This window comes from Podarcis erhardii, assembly GCF_964252035.2.
Source record: "Podarcis erhardii genome assembly, chromosome: 2".
Classification (NCBI taxonomy): domain Eukaryota; kingdom Metazoa; phylum Chordata; class Lepidosauria; order Squamata; family Lacertidae; genus Podarcis; species Podarcis erhardii.
Window position 1 is genome coordinate 13,279,723 of NC_138498.1, and position 16,650 is coordinate 13,296,372.

General features: G+C 47.5%; 1 protein-coding gene across 2 annotated transcripts in view; it reads right to left on the reverse strand.

Annotated features, from left to right (window-relative positions):
• AMHR2 (anti-Mullerian hormone receptor type 2) overlaps positions 1 to 16,650 on the reverse strand; it is a 29,419-nt gene continuing 12,769 nt past the window's right edge. For both annotated transcript variants that reach the window (XM_081848943.1, XM_081848944.1), the window contains exons 3-10: positions 16,563 to 16,643; positions 13,841 to 13,980; positions 12,900 to 13,127; positions 12,143 to 12,257; positions 10,692 to 10,852; positions 8,863 to 9,010; positions 3,424 to 3,560; positions 1 to 1,348 (exon numbers count right to left, since the gene is read on the reverse strand). In XM_081848943.1, coding sequence (XP_081705069.1) covers positions 1,220 to 1,348; positions 3,424 to 3,560; positions 8,863 to 9,010; positions 10,692 to 10,852; positions 12,143 to 12,257; positions 12,900 to 13,127; positions 13,841 to 13,980; positions 16,563 to 16,643 — 1,139 coding nt within the window. In that variant the 3' untranslated portion in view covers positions 1 to 1,219. The remainder of the gene's footprint in view (positions 1,349 to 3,423; positions 3,561 to 8,862; positions 9,011 to 10,691; positions 10,853 to 12,142; positions 12,258 to 12,899; positions 13,128 to 13,840; positions 13,981 to 16,562; positions 16,644 to 16,650) is intronic.

Sequence of the window (16,650 nt, forward strand, 5' to 3'; positions counted from 1 at the left end):
TGACTTTGTATATTTAATATTTTATTGATTTTGTTTTAAAAAGTGCAAACATTACAAAAAGAGAGAGAAAACAAAGAATAAAAAATGTAAACCATAAAACGTCACAGCCAGGAGGGTCAAAAGCATAAAGATACAGCTCAGCTTCTGAGGGATAATAACAAAGTACTGACTCATAGAACGATTCCCTTTACAAGATATATAAAAATAGAAGTATTCTCCACCTGGGAGTTCCATCCTTATTAAGAATAAAGATTCCACAAAGTCTCAGATGAGCCAGGCATTTTGCATATACCAGTGATACTGGGGGACAATGTGCCTCAATATTTGTGTATGAAATAAAATCATGCCTTATAGCAAAAAATGGTCATTCAAGCTCTGCCCTTTGGACATTTTTAGTTTACGAGATACCTGTTCAAAGAGGCCAATTTGCCAAATCTTTGAGTACCAGCAATATGTGAAGGACTCTGAAGTCATGGCAGCAGTTATCTGGGGTATCAGGCCAAATGCCTTGTATAAACTTACTTTGTTTGTGGCAAATGTGCATATATTTGTTTTATTGCTGCTGGACAAAGAGCGGCAAGAAGCTCCACTGAGCACTGAAGCCCACCCATCAGCCCTCCCTTAACTAGCCATTGCACATATCCTTTTAAGCCTATTTTTACTGCATGAAAGGATAGGGACTTGTATTTTGCTTGACAGAAAAACAGACATTATTAGGATACTGAATTTTGTGCCCAGTACCAGTTTGGCATCTTACACGGCAGTCCTATGTAAATCTACTAAGAAGTTAAGTCCCAGTGATCGTTACTCCTAGGAAAATATGCCTGGGTTCCCAGCCCAAATCATAGTATATAAATGGCTTTTGCAGTGCTGCAGGAAGTGATGTAGGAATGGGAAGATTCAAGTGATGGAAAGCCCAAGAATGGCTGGATGAAACGAGAGGAAGGTGCAGGTTGGGACCCACTGGTAAACAAGTGCAATTCAAGTTGACTAAGTGGACAGAGCTCATTGAGTTGATTAAGTGGACAAGGTTTATAAAAACAAAGGAAACGAAACACACCTATTCCACTCTGATGAGGTCCAAAAGCATGGTGAGAAGCCATGCTTGGTGGGACTTTCCTTCATGGCCGCTCATTCTTGACAAAAGGCAAAAGAACTATTTAAGCAAGGGCTGATGTCTAGGTAAACAGACGGTGAAGCATGATGTGTTTCAGCCTCGTCATAACTCTTTCACAAGGCCCTCAGCATACAGCTTCTGCAGCCTCTGATGGGCACATTCAGCTTGCAAGCGAGCCTCTGGTTCAGGATCCCAGCAGTCCTCGAGGAGCTCCTGTAGACAGGCAGCAGCCTAGGGAGAAACACAGAGAAGCGGCAATGGGTGTCAGGAGACACAGAGAACTGGAAGATTCATTAGAGTGGGAAGGCATAGCAGGGGCAGATGTTTGGGACTGTATGTGCTCCAGAAGATGAAATGTTGCCTTTAAAACAGGCCTGCAAAAGCAAACAACCCACTTGCCTGCAAGTGAGATGGGCCTCTTCTCATCCCTCCACTGGCTTTCTTCCTCCTCTTGCCTCCAGCTCTACAGTCCTTGCTTTTGCCTTCAAGGTTTTCCTCAGGCTTGCCCCACCCTCCTCCCATTCTTATCTCCTTACATATCCCTGCCTTAGACCTTCTCTCCCAGATCTCTGCCATCTTCAGCTTCCGAAAGGTCTCTGGCTGTCTTAAAACGAATGCTCTTATTCTCTTTTTGCTGACCTCAAGCTGACTCCAAGGTTTTGTGTTGGTCCCCCTGCCAGGCAAAAGGCTGGAACAGGAGATCGCTGAAATGTCTGGGGAAATCTGGACATATGGCAACCGATGTCAGAAGTCTAGATGTCTAGGCTTTGGCGGATTTCGAGTTTTGCTCAACAACTTTGTGTCCGGATTTTCACTTTTTGAAATATGACAACCCTCCTTTAATGGCTAGCAAGCAGGCTTCTAAGTAACACAGTGACTGCCATTTTATATATTTAAAAAGACTGGCAGCCATTTTGTCACCCCCTTTGCAGTACCATAAATGACTGACATACTTCCGTGTGGGCAGACAATGTTTTCATTTCAATCATCTGCTAATATCGGTAGGCTGATTCGCAAAGTTGCTATAAACTGCGAAAGATTACGCGTCTTTCTCCCTCCATATTAAAAACACTTCCCTCCCTCCTCTCCCACCCGCAGTTCGAGTTTTCATTATCATTCCTTAACCAAGAATGACTCTGCAGCACTGTGGAAAGATTTGTTGCCCTAGAATGGCAGAGCTCTTTGAATCCACTTTAATTGTGCAAACCCAAAGTTCTGGTTGCTGACTGAATCGCTCCCACAAAATACTGTACTGACGTTTTGCAGGTGCCCCAAGATTTCAAAACCCTTAGCAGATTCTCAAGCAGGACCCTTTGGGAGAGTGTTGTAAACAAAAATTGCCCTTTCCCCTTATGGGGTATCCAAGAGCCCATATAGAGTCCTTACATAGGTTCCCTATTGGTAGGAGAAGATAACAGAGGCCAACCAGAGAATATTGAGAAGCAAAGCAGCTAGTAAGCTTGATCTTTATTGATCTGTTGCAACAGAGGAACCCAGAGAAATGGAGCGCAAGGCCTTATAAAGACTTTTAAAATTGCCACCCTGTAAATCAAGACCACCCCCAGAAACATCATACATACATAACAGAAGGGGTGTAACCTAAGACCACCCCTCAGATACCTGCATTACATCATACCTACATTACAGAAAAGGCGGTCTTAAAACAGAAATTTGAATGTTGTTTTTCTCCTGTCGTTGTTTATCTCCTGTCTGGCAGGTTACTTGATTGGATTGCCTGGGGAGCCTGGCCAGTCTTTTGTAATGATAAATACTGTATTTTTTGCTCTATAAGACTCACATTTTCCCTCCTAAAAAGTAAGGGGGAATGTGTGTGCGTCTTATGGAGCGAATGCAGGCTGCGCAGCTATCCCAGAAGCCAGAACAGCAAGAGGGATTGCTGCTTTCACTGCGCAACGATCCCTCTTGCTGTTCTGGCTTCTGAGATTCAGAATATTTTTTTTTTTCTTGTTTTCCTCCTCCAAAAACTAGGTGCATCTTGTGGTCTGTTGCATCTTATAGAGCGAAAAATACGGTACTCAATTCCTGGGCCAGGTCACAGGCTCACACCCTATTCATATCTTAAATGTGCCCTTAAGACAGGATTTGTGAGGAAAGAGACAATGGGAGGTTTCCCACTTTGACCTTGCAGAGAAAACATTTGCTCAGTATAGGAATCAAAATGGTTCCAGGTCAGTCTTCCTGTGCTGATCTATGTACGTGCTTGGCTGGTACGCTTATGAACATTTAACATATATCTAAGATCTCAAAATTCCTATCACAAGAGCAAAGACCTTTCTTCACCTTACCTGCCCAATTCTCCTCCAAGCAGCTGGAATGGCCGGTCGATCCCTTTCCACCACAGCCAGACCCCGCAGTTGACTATATGTAGGGTTGCTGCCCAGTTCTGCTTCATAGGCCAGCTGGAAGTCAGGGACCCTGTTTTCTGGAGAGAGGCAGAAGCCGGTGAGGTTGAAGATGGGGGATTTCCATCTTGTCAGCACAACAGGCTCACTGCACTACCAGCACCCCACAATCTAGAACCTGTTCATACTTCAGAGTCCCCGTTCAGAGACTGCTAAATATTATTTCCGCATGGCAGCTGTAATGTCTGAAACGGCTTTCAGTGAGCTCAGCCTAGTTGTGTGAGGGCGAGTGAGTGTCCATGCCAGCATCTCTCAGCCCTGCTGTGAGTTAGGTCAAATCACAGAGGTTATCCAGTGTTATAGTTACTGTGTTGAGTGCCACCAAGTGGAAAGGATTTTTTTTTTTTAAGCTTTCATGCAGGAGCTCCATAAAGATTTGGAGGCTTAATCACTCTGCTAATCCAAACAGCAGTGGTAGGTACAGGGCCGGATTTAGGTTTGATGAGGCCCTAAAGCTACTGAAGGTAATGGGGCCATTTATATGTCCAGCTGTCCTTTGTCAACAACAAATTGTGTTGAATATATGCTATATGGTAATTTATGGACCTAATAGGTATCTAGAGCCATTTGCACACAAAAAATAATGTGTATTTGTAATTGTTGAACTGAAATACAATTGGAAATGTGCATCCAGTTTCTTTTCCTTAATTTTTTGGGGGGTCCCCACGAGAGTGGGGCCCTAAGCTATAGCTTGTTTAGCTTATATGTAAGTCCGGCACTGGGTAGGTAGACCCAAAAAACAGGCATCCCCTCACAGAAGCATTTCAGCTTGGAGGATACGGCATGTTCCCAGCATTCAAGCTCCAACATATTGGAGGGGGGGGGGGTTGGGGAGTCCTTCTTTGTCCAACTAGTGGAGCTGCTGTGTATTGCGGTTCCTGTCTTGAATATCCTTGGTGAGTGTCATGAACAAACATTGGATGGTACCTTTGATAGTTGTGGCCTGAAGCAGGGTGGTGTTGCTTACTGCTGGTAACCAAGAGGCAAGGAATCCAGTGCGGTGTGGACACAGCAGCAGACCCAACTAGGTACTCCTGCCACTGCGCTCACACCACACAGACACCCCAACCGCCACTGCTTTGGGCCCTGATCCCTCTTAGCTACTGGCAGCAACTTGAACATGGGGAAGCTTGATGAGCACTACCATACGACTGGCCTTTGACATCACTGATGGCATCCCTGGCCCTCCTGGCTACACACTCTGGGCCAGCTCCAGTTTTGAGAGGACAAAGTGCTCTCTTGGGATCCCTCTGCTTTGCCAGTGAGCAGGCCCAATGGCAGGCTTACCTGGTGGGCAGCAGCTCATCAATGAGAACCAGGTAGTGTGGAGCTGCCATTTACATCTGCTGCAATGCCCTTCCCATAGCAATCATTCTGGGTCATTGTAGGAAATTTAAGAGACCTGCAGATATAGGGCAGTATAGAAATTTAATAAATAATAAATACATTTAAATGGTGGCTCCACGCTTCCTGGTGCTCCCTGTGTGGGATGGGTTTTCATGGGCAGAAGAGGATCTATTAATTGCAACTTATCCCTTCAGGCACCTATATGTGTGGGTTGAATAGTTTCAAAATCCCATCCTTGGCAGCAAAATTAAAAGCACGGGAATTGTTTTGAGCACGTGAAGCTAAGAAAGTAATCTGGTTTCCTTCCCCCTTCTCACCCTGCTTAACAAAGAATCAGGCAAAAACTTGGAGGGACTGGATAATCAATTTGGAATTAATTAGAAAGGCATTATACAATGTATAGACTAGATACAAAGATCTCTTAGTAAGAAAAACACCAAAATGGATTTCACCAATGGAAGCACAGGCCCCAAAAAAGTTAAATATGGAAAACAAATGGTTGAGGTATTCAGATTTGTTGTTAGAGAATCAGGAAGGTTTTAAATTAAAACCATTTGAACAAATTAAAGATAAAGTGAATTGGTTGCAATATTATCAAATTAACGAATTATATAAGATGGATAAGAGAAATGGTTTTGCAACAGAAAAAACCAAATTGGATATGGAGTTGTTAGATACTAATGATAAGGATATGTCTAAAATGTACAGTTTGTTGTTGGAGTGGCATACAAAGGATGAACAAGTTAAATCGGTCATGATTGATTGGGCAAGGGATGTGGGACATAATATAATGATGGAGGACTGGGAGAGGCTATGGAGGAAAGGGGTTAAGTTCACTGCATGTACGATGTTAAAGGAAAATATTATGAAGATGATGTATGGATGGTACTTGACCCCTGTAAAATTAGCAAAGATTTATCACAAAAGTGATCATCTTTGTTGGAAATGTAAAGAAAAAGAAGGTACTTTTTTCCATATGTGGTGGACTTGTCCCAAGGTGAAATACTTCTGGGAGAAGATTTATAATGAACTGAAAAAAAATGTTGAAATATACATTTATTAAGAAACCAGAGGCTTTTCTCCTTGGAATAACAGGTTTAGAATTGCCCAAGAAAGATGTTAAATTATTTTTGTATGCCACAACGGCCGCTCGAATATTACTTGCTAAAAATTGGAAAATACAAGAACTACCAACAGTGGAAGATTGGCAGATGAAGATGATGGACTTTTCGGAGCTAGCTGACCTGACTGGAAGAATCCGCAACCAGAAAGAAGAGGAGTTTCAAGAGGACTGGAGGAAATTCAAGGACTATTTGAACAAATATTGTAATATAAAAAAATAGAAATTACTTGAAAGAACCAAATAGGCCTAGGACAAATTAAGTTATAATTAAATAAATGGGATTCAGAATGTCAAGAAAAGTGAATAAGATGACTATAATTGGAAATTGTTTTAGTTTAATAATGATATTGGAAAGCTGTTACTTTTAAATTACAAGGAAACTCAGAAGGGAGGGATTTAAAAAGTTGGATTTGTGAAGAATTACCGTATTTTTCGTCCTATAGGGCGCACCAGCCCATAGGATGCACCTCGTTTTTTGGGGGGGGAAATGAATAAAAAAAAATTATTTCCCCCCCCCCCCAGCCGCGGCTGCCGCCCCAAGCCTTGTGCACACCTGCCCGAAGCACGGGGCACCCTCCAGAGGGCTCCGCTTGCTTCGGGCTGCAGGCTGCTGCCCCAAGCCTTGCGCGCCCGGCGGGACCTCCCGCCGGGCGCACAAGGCTTGCAGACACTTGCCCGAAGCACGGGGAGCCCTCCAGAGGGCTCAGCGTGCTTCGGGCGGCAGGCTGCCGCCCCAAGCCTTGCGCGCTCGGCGGGACCTCCCGCTGGGCGCACATCGCTTGCAGACACTCGTCGGGGCTGCAGGCTGCTGCCCGCAAGCCTTGTGAGCCCGCGGGAACTCCCGCCGGGCTTGCAAGGCTTGCGGATAGCTTCCTGAAGCCTGGAGAGCGAGAGGGGTCGGTGCGCACCGATGCCTCTCGCTCTCCAGGCTTCAGCGAAAGCCTGCATTCGCCCCATAGGACGCACACACATTTCCCCTTCATTTTTGGAGGGGAAAAAGTGCATCCTATGGGGCGAAAAATACGGTAAGTTTGTTATTATTGTTTATTTGTTTATTGTTCCTCCCTTTTCTTTTCTTTTCTTTCTTCTTCTTCTTTTTTTCCCTTTTCTGTTTCTGTGTATTATTCTGCTTTGTGGCTTGTGTTATTATGGTGGAAAATTTTAATAAAAAATTTCCGATTTCCGCCTGGACACTGTTTCCAGCTATGTCCAGGAAATTCTGGGCATATGGCAACCCTCCCAAGATACCCTCATGCCAGGAGCTCAATCCCACCCCAAAAGCTCAGTGTGTGAGCAGAAAACGCTTCTTTTTCATCAACAGCATGCCATGCCCTGGAACTGTCACCAGGTGGTAGCACAATCCACACCATCACCCTCACTTCAGAAGCCATCCTGTTTCCCTGCATCTGGGAGTGGGACCTTGAGGTGGAAGTTGAGGCCACTGTCACAAGGCGGGAGCATCTGCAAACCAGGTGGCATCTGCAAACCACAGGGAGCAGAACCACCTCCTAACAGTGCCAGTGGATCAAATAGCTATAGATCAGGAATGAGGAATCTGTGGCCCTCCGAGTGTTGCTGGAGCCCATCATTCCTGCCCATTGGCTCTGCTGGCTGGGGCTGATGGGATAAGGAGCCCAACAGCATCCGGAGACAGGGCCGGCTCTAGCTGGAGGCAGAGTGCGGCAGCTGCCTCAGGTGGCAAATTTTGAGGGGTGGAAAGTCTCTAGAAAGGTGCATCATTGTGGTCTGCCCTGCAGCCCCTAAGCTAGCTTGCTGCCCTGGCATGGCCAGTGCACCAATGAAGCAACCCTCCTCGGGCTGCATACTGCTCTCACCCCACCAGGGCGTGGGCCCAGATCTTGGGGGCACCAAAAGGTCTCAGGCCGGCCCTGTCTGGAGAGCACACAGCCTTGTCACTGACGCTGCTGACGGCCAGTGTGTAAGAGAGCCAGACCACTCTGCAGCCATGGGCCAGGGCTTTAGGAGTTAAAAGAGCACTTGTCCCATGAGAGCTTTTTGAACTCCCCAAGGTGGAGCAGGAGGGGAGTGAGCCAGAAGCTGCCAAAACTGCAATGCTCTATGTTCAGCCTCACCATTTGTTGGCTTGTTGCATTTGTGAAAAGCTAAAAACATTTTTTGTGGAATGACAGAGGCTGCTTCCAGATGACCTGTTCATTGGGCCTTCACCCAGACTTGTTTGTCGGGAGATTAGACAACAGTCAGCTATTGGATTTATTTGCAGTGAGGTTAGACGATGTGTTATCCTCCTTATTGCAAAATGTCTAGTGTTTTGGTGGCTCTGTTGTGACATACCCTCCTCCCCAACTCTAACTGCACAACCCAAAATAGAGACAGCCTGGAAGCGCCCAGAAAGGAATAATGTTGATAAAAAGATGCATGGGGTGATGAAAAAAGGACCCCTGGACGGTTAAGTCCCGTCAAAGGTGACTATGCGGTTGCAAGGCTTTCAGGGTGAGGGAGCCAGTGTTTGTCCCCAGACAGCTTTCCAGGTCATGTGGCCAGCATGACTAAACCTCTTCTGGCGCAACGGGACACCATGACGGAAACCAAAGCACACAGAAATGCCATTTACCTTCCCACCACAGTGGTACCTATTTATCTACTTGCACTGGTGTGCTTTCGAACTGCTAGGTTAGCAGGCGCTGGGACAGAGCAACGGGAGCTCACCCTGACATGCAGATTCGAACCGCCAACCTTCTGATTGGCAAGCCCAAGAGGCTCAGTGGTTTAGACCACAGCGCCACCCGTGTCCTGTAATGGGGTGATGACCTTTGGGGCTGTGGATGAGCAGTGCTAGGCTGCCTCTCTCATCCTCTCTCTCGTTTGCTCACCTGGGAAGAGTGCAGAGCATCTCATCAGGCTTTCCCACAGCACCAGTGCCATGGAGTAGACGTCAGCCTGCCTCAGCGCCGAGCCCAAGTCTTGCAGGTTCAAGCTCTCGTCCAGAATTTCAGGAGCCATGTAGCGTGGAGCCCCTGCCTAGGGAGAATGTGGGTGAATTATGACACCAGCTGCTTAATGCAAACTTTGGATAGGAAATGGTTATGCTCAGAGTGGGCACATCCTGCCTTTGTACACCCTGGGCCAAAGCTAAATGGAAGGAATTGAGGGGATGCTCATCAAATTTGCAGGTGACACCTAACTGGGAGGGGTAGTTAATGCTGCAGAAGACAGAATTAGAATTCAAAATGACCTTAACAGATGGGAGAACTGGGCGCAAGCTAACAAAATGAATTTCAATAGGGACAAATGTCAGGTTCTGCACATGGGCAGGAAGAAGCAGATGCACAAATATAGAGTGGGGGATCCCTGGCTTGCTAGCAGTACATGTGAAAAGCATCTAGGGGGTTTGGTGGACCACAAGCTGAACATGAGTCAACAGTGTGATGCAGCAGCAAAAAAGGCTAATGCTATTCTAGGCTGCATCAACAGAAGGATTGTGCCCAGATCAAGGGAAGTAATAGTACCGCTCTATTCTGCCTTAGTCAGACCACACTAGAAATACTGTGTCTAATTCTGGGCACCACAGTTTAAGAAGGATGCTGACAAGCTGGAACGTGTGCAGAGGAGGGCAACCAAGATGATAAAGGCATCATGTTTTAGAGTTCTGTCTTCCAGCCAGAGAGAGACTTGACTTCAAACCCCTGCTGAAATGAATCACATGGTGATGATGGGCCTGTTCTGCTCTCTCAGCCTAAACTACCTCACAGGGTTGTTGTTGTTGCTGTTATCACTACAATTTATTACCTGCCCTTCACCCTAAAGTCCCTGGGCAGGTTGCAGCAATTAAAATACAACAGGAGAGAAAACTGAGTGGCTTGGAGGAAAGTTGGGGTGTAAATGTGAAAAGGAAATACATTCTGTGAACTGAATAAAGGAAGCAGACTTTGCATATTTTGAGCAATTTCCTTAGCCAGAGCAGCAGGCAGTACGTTTTGCAAAGCACTGAGGACTCCCTTACCCTACGCAGCCCAGTTCCAAGGCAGCTTATAGAATCAATATTTATGTCACGTGGCACCAGCGGCGTAGCGTGGGTTGTCAGCACCCGGGGCAAGGCAAGTAATTTGCGCCCCCTAACCCAGGGCAAGGCAAGTAATTTGCGCCCCTAACCCCTAACCTGCCGCCGCTGCCAGCTTCTTCTTGCTGCTGCCTGGGCTGGTTGGGTGTGGTTCTCTCCCGCGCTCAGCGCTGCGCTGGGCGGCCGCTGCACTGTCCCTTCCCCCAGATAGTCCCTCCCTCGCTCTCTCTCCGCTCCGCACCGCAACGCACGCCTGGCACCCTCCCCCTCCACAGTGGGCGGCGACCCGGCAGCTCGGATCGGATTTGCACAGCCAGCACTGCAGTGAGAGAGAGTGAGTGAGCCAGGTAGGGGCAGAGAGCTGCGAGCGCGCCCCCCCAAATGTTGCGCCCGGTGCGGATGGCACCCCCTGCACCCCCCACGCTACGCCACTGCGTGGCACATAGCTGTGTCCTCTATCGCTCTGCTGCTGCTACGTCCCCACAACATCTCCCACATGAAGCAGCTCCCTCTGTCTAATGGTTGAGCAGCCCTGCAATTGCCATCCCCACTATCTTCTTGTGCCCCGATATTGCCAAGCCTTGATGCTACCCCTCTCCAAACTGCTTCTCGTTCTGTTCAATCCCTTAGCGATGCAGGTACCTTGCGGACAATGCCTTCTGTGGGACCCTCTCTCCACGCCTCGTGGCGCGCAGGCAGAGTCATGGCGAGGCCGAAATCTGTGATGACGCAGGTCCTGTCCTCCCGCACCAGCACATTCTGGCTGCTCAGGTCTCGGTGTGCCACCCCAGGTTTATACAGGCCTGGTACCAAGAGGAAGAGCATTAGCTGTGGCATGGCTGACCCAAAGCTCAGGCTTCATCCACCATGAACTTATCAAGACAATGAGCAGCGGGGAGAAAGCAGAGAGAGGAAGAAACAGAGCACAGGGTTGCATGGGAAAAGGTTTGACCCCCAAGCAGATCTCAGGTGGCAGGAGAGGGGAATTTTCTTTCTCCTAGGTGGGCTACTTTCCCAGGTTGACGAGTCCCATCTGACTGTTGTAAGAATTTTAAGGTCCCAAATATAGAATATTCATAAATGCACACATATCTAAATATATGAACCATGTTTTTGAAATAGCATGGGAGAGCAATCCTGAAGCCATTTTGACTCTCCCAATGACCTCAAATATTCCTTTGCAGTAAGGGAGGCAAATGGGGAAAGCCTTCCCATTGTCTTTTTTGCTTTTGTTTTAAGGGCGTATTTGCGTATGAATAAGGTGAGTCTGTGACCTGGATTCAGAAGCTAAAGTATTAGACATCACAAAAGAATGGCCAGTCAGCCCAGGCAATGCAATCAGTGACCATTATCAGGTATCTTGGCAAGCAGGATTTCTGCTGTAGACCGCCTCCTGTGATGGATTTCTGCTGTAGACCACCTCCTTCTGTGATGTATGTATGATATTTAGGGGTGGTGGTCTTGGGCTACAGAGTGGGCAATTTCAAAAGTCTATATAAGGGCTTGCGCACCATAGTTCAGGGTTCTCCTCCCTCCTGCGTGTGGTGAGTGGGGACCCTGTTGCAACAGTTCCTTTAATAGAGATCAAGCTTACTAGCTGCTTTGCTTCTTGGTATATTCTGGTTGGCCTCTGTTATTTTCTCCTACCGATAGGGAACCTACGGTACTTAAGAACTCTATATGGGCTCCAGAATACCCCATAAGGGAAAAGGAGCAGTTTTTCTTATAACATGACCCTCTACAGCTTGTGCAGAAAACGCCTTCTTGTCCATTGGGCCCACTATTGGTCTCGCCCGCTCCTTCCACTGGAACCTGTCCTTGCATGCAGGGGAAGTCCCTGACTCACTGTTTAAGACCCATCAGCTGCCCTCACCTGGTTTAGCCAGCTAGTCACAGATGTTCCCACAGGGTGGCTGCTGTCGCTCACAACTTCTTGGAGCCACAGATTAGAGCAATGAGAACATTGGTGGACGAATTACCCAGAAGGAGCACAACATGTTCCCCACCAGAGGTACCACCCCTTCCCATACATCTAAGGAACAATAAAACACATAATGATGATGATGAGCACCCCTGGGCCCACTGCCTCTTACCTTCCTTCCACAGCTCCTTGTGTAAGAAAGCAAGGCCCCTGGCAAGTGAGGACCCTAGCTTGAGAGTGACATCCCAGGAACAAACATGTTGCATGAGGAAATGCCGTAGAGACCCCTGTGAAGAAAGCACTATGCAACTCAATGCACATAAACTAGAGCAGTCTGACAACTGCAAGTGTGTGAGAATTGCAGAACTGAGAAGACTGCTGAGAGAATAAGGTCTTAGCTGTGGAGTACTGTACTCCTTTAGAGAGATGCAGGTGGCGCTGTGGTCTAAACCACAGAGCCTAGGGCTTGCTGATCGGAAGGTCGGTGGTTTGAATCCCCAAGACGGGGTGAGCTCCCGTTGTTCAGTCCCTGCTGCTGCCCACCTAGCAGTTCGAAAGCACCTCAAAGTGCAAGTAGATAAATAGGTACCGCTCTGGTGGGAAGGTAAACAGCGTTTCCGTGCGCTGCTCTGGTTCGCCAGAAGCGGCTTAGTCATGCTGGCCACATGACCCGGAAGCTGTACGCCGGCTCCCTTGGCCAATAAAGCGAGATGAGCGCCGCAACCCCAGAGTCATTCCAACTTATAGAGCAAGAAGGTAAGCACATAAAATGCACCGTGCTGTGCTTGTAATCAGGCAAATAATGTTTGTGCATTATTATATGCAGGCAAATATTTGCTCCAGACACACACGTATAAATTACCACTTGTGTGCACCATTGCCTGGGCACAACCTGAATCATATCACTAGTTCCTGCGCATGGCACTCACCAGAGGGTACAGCGTCAGCACCAGGAGGCCCCCCTGTTCCTTGTGTGGTCCTCCACACCCGGCAGCCAGAAACTGCACAACGTTGTCATGGCTCATCAGCGGGAGGTTGTGCACAGCCCACTCGGATGCAAATTGTCGGTAGCACAACGCAGGGAAGGCTTTGATGGCCACAGGCTGCTGGCGGAATGTTCCTTGCCACAGCTTGGAGAACTGCCCCTCATGAAGAACCTGTGGGGCAAAAAGAATTTGGGTGAAAAAGCCTTCCCCAACCCGGCACCCTTCAGATGCTTTGGAATACAATTCCCACCACCCTGGCATGAGCAATAGTAAGAACCGACCCGGACCTTGCGATCATCATCGGAGGCCCTTCTTTGTGTGCCTCCTCCATGAGAGGTCCATAGGGCAGCAACAAGAGAATGGGCCTTTTCTGTGGTGGCTCCCTGGTTGTGGAATGCTCTCTCCAAGGAGCTTCACTCGGTGCCTTTGTTAGATATTTTTAGGTGCCTGGCAAAAATATTCCTCTTGAAGCAGTTAGGATTGTAAGGAGAAGGCAAAAACAACACAGGTGTGTGAGAGAGATGTAGCAAGGTCAGATGCCAAAGAGAACCAGGGCCTGCCCACCTATGAAGCAAAGTGAGGCAACTGCCTCAGGCGGCAAGATCCACATGAGCAGCAGATCTGGCCTCCCAGAAATGCATTATTTGCGCTGCCATGGTGCCAGCAACAGCTGCAATGCACTCCTTGGAGGCTGGATCTGCCGTCTCCTCAGTAGTGCTCCCTCCTTTTGGAAAAGAGGAGATGCTACTGAGCGCCATTTTGTGTTTCGCCTCAGGTGCCCAAATGCATTGGGCTGCCTCCGAAACCAGGTTGGCGTTTCCCACGGATAAAGCAAGCAAACTAGGGTGACTCTTAGTGGGCCCAGGGTCCCCCACAACTGATACCTGAAGGAACTGGAGATCTGGAAGTTCCTGTGTGGGCAGTTTCCTCTCAGTTTTTGGCTCCGAGCTCGTAGTGACCTTGGTGAGCTCACCGCTTTCTTCTGGGCTCAGGAGCACAGCAAGGACTTTCCACTGCCTTAGAACTACAAGGAAAGAAAAATGTATTTGCCCCTGCAGCAAGACACACGTCCCAAAATTATCAAACTTCTGCACAAATTACGCAGGTGTTCATGTGTTTGCCTAATTTGTACTGCTGGTGATGGGGAGGGACGAGGGCAATGAAGAGCCATGATCCCTGGCCACTAGAAATCCTGCTCAGCCTTTCCTCACCCAAACTTGAAATTTCAGTGAGGTATATAGTGGTTTCGGGACACGGGTGGCGCTGTGGGTTAAACCACAGAGCCTCGGACTTGCCAATCAGAAGGTCGGTGGTTCGATTCCCCGCAACAGGGTGAGCTCCCGTTGCTCAGTCCCTGCACCTGCCAACCTAGCAGTTTGAAAGCACATCAAAGTGCAAGCAAATAAATAGGTACCGCTCTAGCGGGAAGGTAAACAGCTTTTCTGTGCACTGCTCTGGTTCGCCAGAAGCGGCTCAGTCATGCTGGCCACATGACCCGGAAGCTGTATGCTGGCTCCCTCGGCCAATAAAGCGAGATGAGCGCCGCAACCCCAGAGTCGGCCACGACTGGACCTAATGGTCAGGGGTTCCTTTACCTTTATGTAGTGTCAGACTAGGACCTGGGAGAAGCCAAGGTTCAAATCTTCACTTGACCATGAAGCTCACTTGGTGGCTTTAGGCCAGTCACTGCCTCTCAGCATAACCTACCTCACATGGTTTGTTATGTACTAAGCTTAGATCCTAGAACAATAGGCAAGTAGGATCCTAGAATGCAACAACAGATTGCGTTTTTGAGGCTTTTTCGGTTAATTTGTTTTTGTGACTTTATGGAACCCAGTTCAGCTACTGATTGATTGATTGTGTGACTGCAGAAATGGATAAAAAGCCCCCCTCCCCCATCCAAACAATGATTATCATCAGTGCAGGTAATAAAAAAGTTTGTTTTTAATTTTTATCATCTACAATACTGTCTTATTTATTTTATAGTACAGTACTTTGATTATTGCTTTTATTTGATGGCTCAGTGGTCTTGCTAGATAGTAAAATGCATGTTAAATTGCTGTTTTAGGGGTTGTTTTTAAAAGCCTGGAATGGATTAATCCGTTTTGTATTATTTTCTATGGGAAAGTGCGCCTTGGTTTGGGAACGCTTTGGTTTTGGAATGGACTTCCGGAACAGATTGAGAACCAAGGTACCACTGTATTCAGAAGCATTGCTGCCTCCCATAGACTTCTCTTCCATGCATTTGCCTAATTCTCTTTTAAATCCATTCAAGTTGGGAGTCATCACTGCCTCTCCTGTGGGTGGGAGTTCCATAGTTAAGCCATGTGTTGTGTGATAGGAATTTTGAGGTCTTAGATATATGGTAATGTTCATAAGCGTACCAACCAAGCACGTACATAGATCAGCACAGGAAGACCAACCTGGAACCATTCTGATTCCTAAAGTGAGCAAATGTTTTCTCTGCAAGGTCGAAGTGGGAAACCTCCCATTGTCTCTTTCCTCACAAATCCTGTCTTAAGGGCACATTTAAGATATGAATAGGGTGTGAGCCTGTGACCTGGCCCAGGAACTAAGTATTTATCCTTACAAAAGACTGGCCAGGTTCCCCAGGCAATCCAATCAAGTAACCTGCCAGACAGGAGATAAACAACATTCAAATTTCTGTTTTAAGACCGCCTTTTCTGTGATGTAGGTATGATATATCTGAGGGGTGGTCTTAGGTTACACCCCTTTTGTGATGTATGTGTGATGTTTCTGGGGGTGGTCTTGATGTAGAGGGTGGCAATTTCAAAAGTCTTTATAAGGCCTTGCACGCCATTTTTCTGGGTTCCGCCTCTCTCCTGTGAGTGAGGGGAGCACCCTGTTGCAACAGATCAATAAAGATCAAGCTTTCTAGCTGCTTTGCTTCTCAATATTCTCTGGTTGGCCTCTGTTATTCTCTCCTACCAATAGGGAACCTGCCTTATTTTTCGCTCTATAGGACGCACCAGACCACAAGACGCACCTAGTTTTTGGAGGAGGAAAACAAGAAAAAAAAAATTCTGAATCGCAGAAGCCAGAACAGCAAGAGGGATTGCTGTGCAGTGAAAGCAGCAATCCCTCTTGCTGTTCTGGCTTCTGTGATAGCTGTGCAGCCTGCATTCGCCCCATAAGACGCACACACATTTCCCCTTACTTTTTAGGAGGGAAAAAGAGAGTATTATAGAGCAAAAAATACGGTATGTAAGGACTCTATATGGGCTTTTATCCAGTTCATATCACTAGCCCAATTTGCATTGCTACGCAGGAGCAAAGCCGAAGTCACTGTTTACATGCTTGGAGAGAGCTGGCAGGAGGAAGTGCAAGGCCAATGGGTTTGGGGGGTCATCATCGGAGCCCCTGCTGAGTTTTGGGCATCGGCTGGTGCCCAGCAATGCTGACTCCTGGCGCCCGTTCTGTGTGTTTGGGTTTTCTATGCAAGGCCAGCAGAGAGTCTCCTGTCGCCATTCTCTGAGCAGCCTGTAGATGTGCTACCTTCTTCCCTCGCTTCTAGCTGAATGATGCCGTGTAGCAACCCTTTTTGCAAATGCCTTGCCCCCACCCCCACCCCCAAAGTCACAATACCTAGAAACGCCAGACAGCCCAGGAAGAGCAGAAGAATGCAGGAGGTAATGATCCAGATGTTCCCGCTGGGCAGTGACGCAGCTGCAGA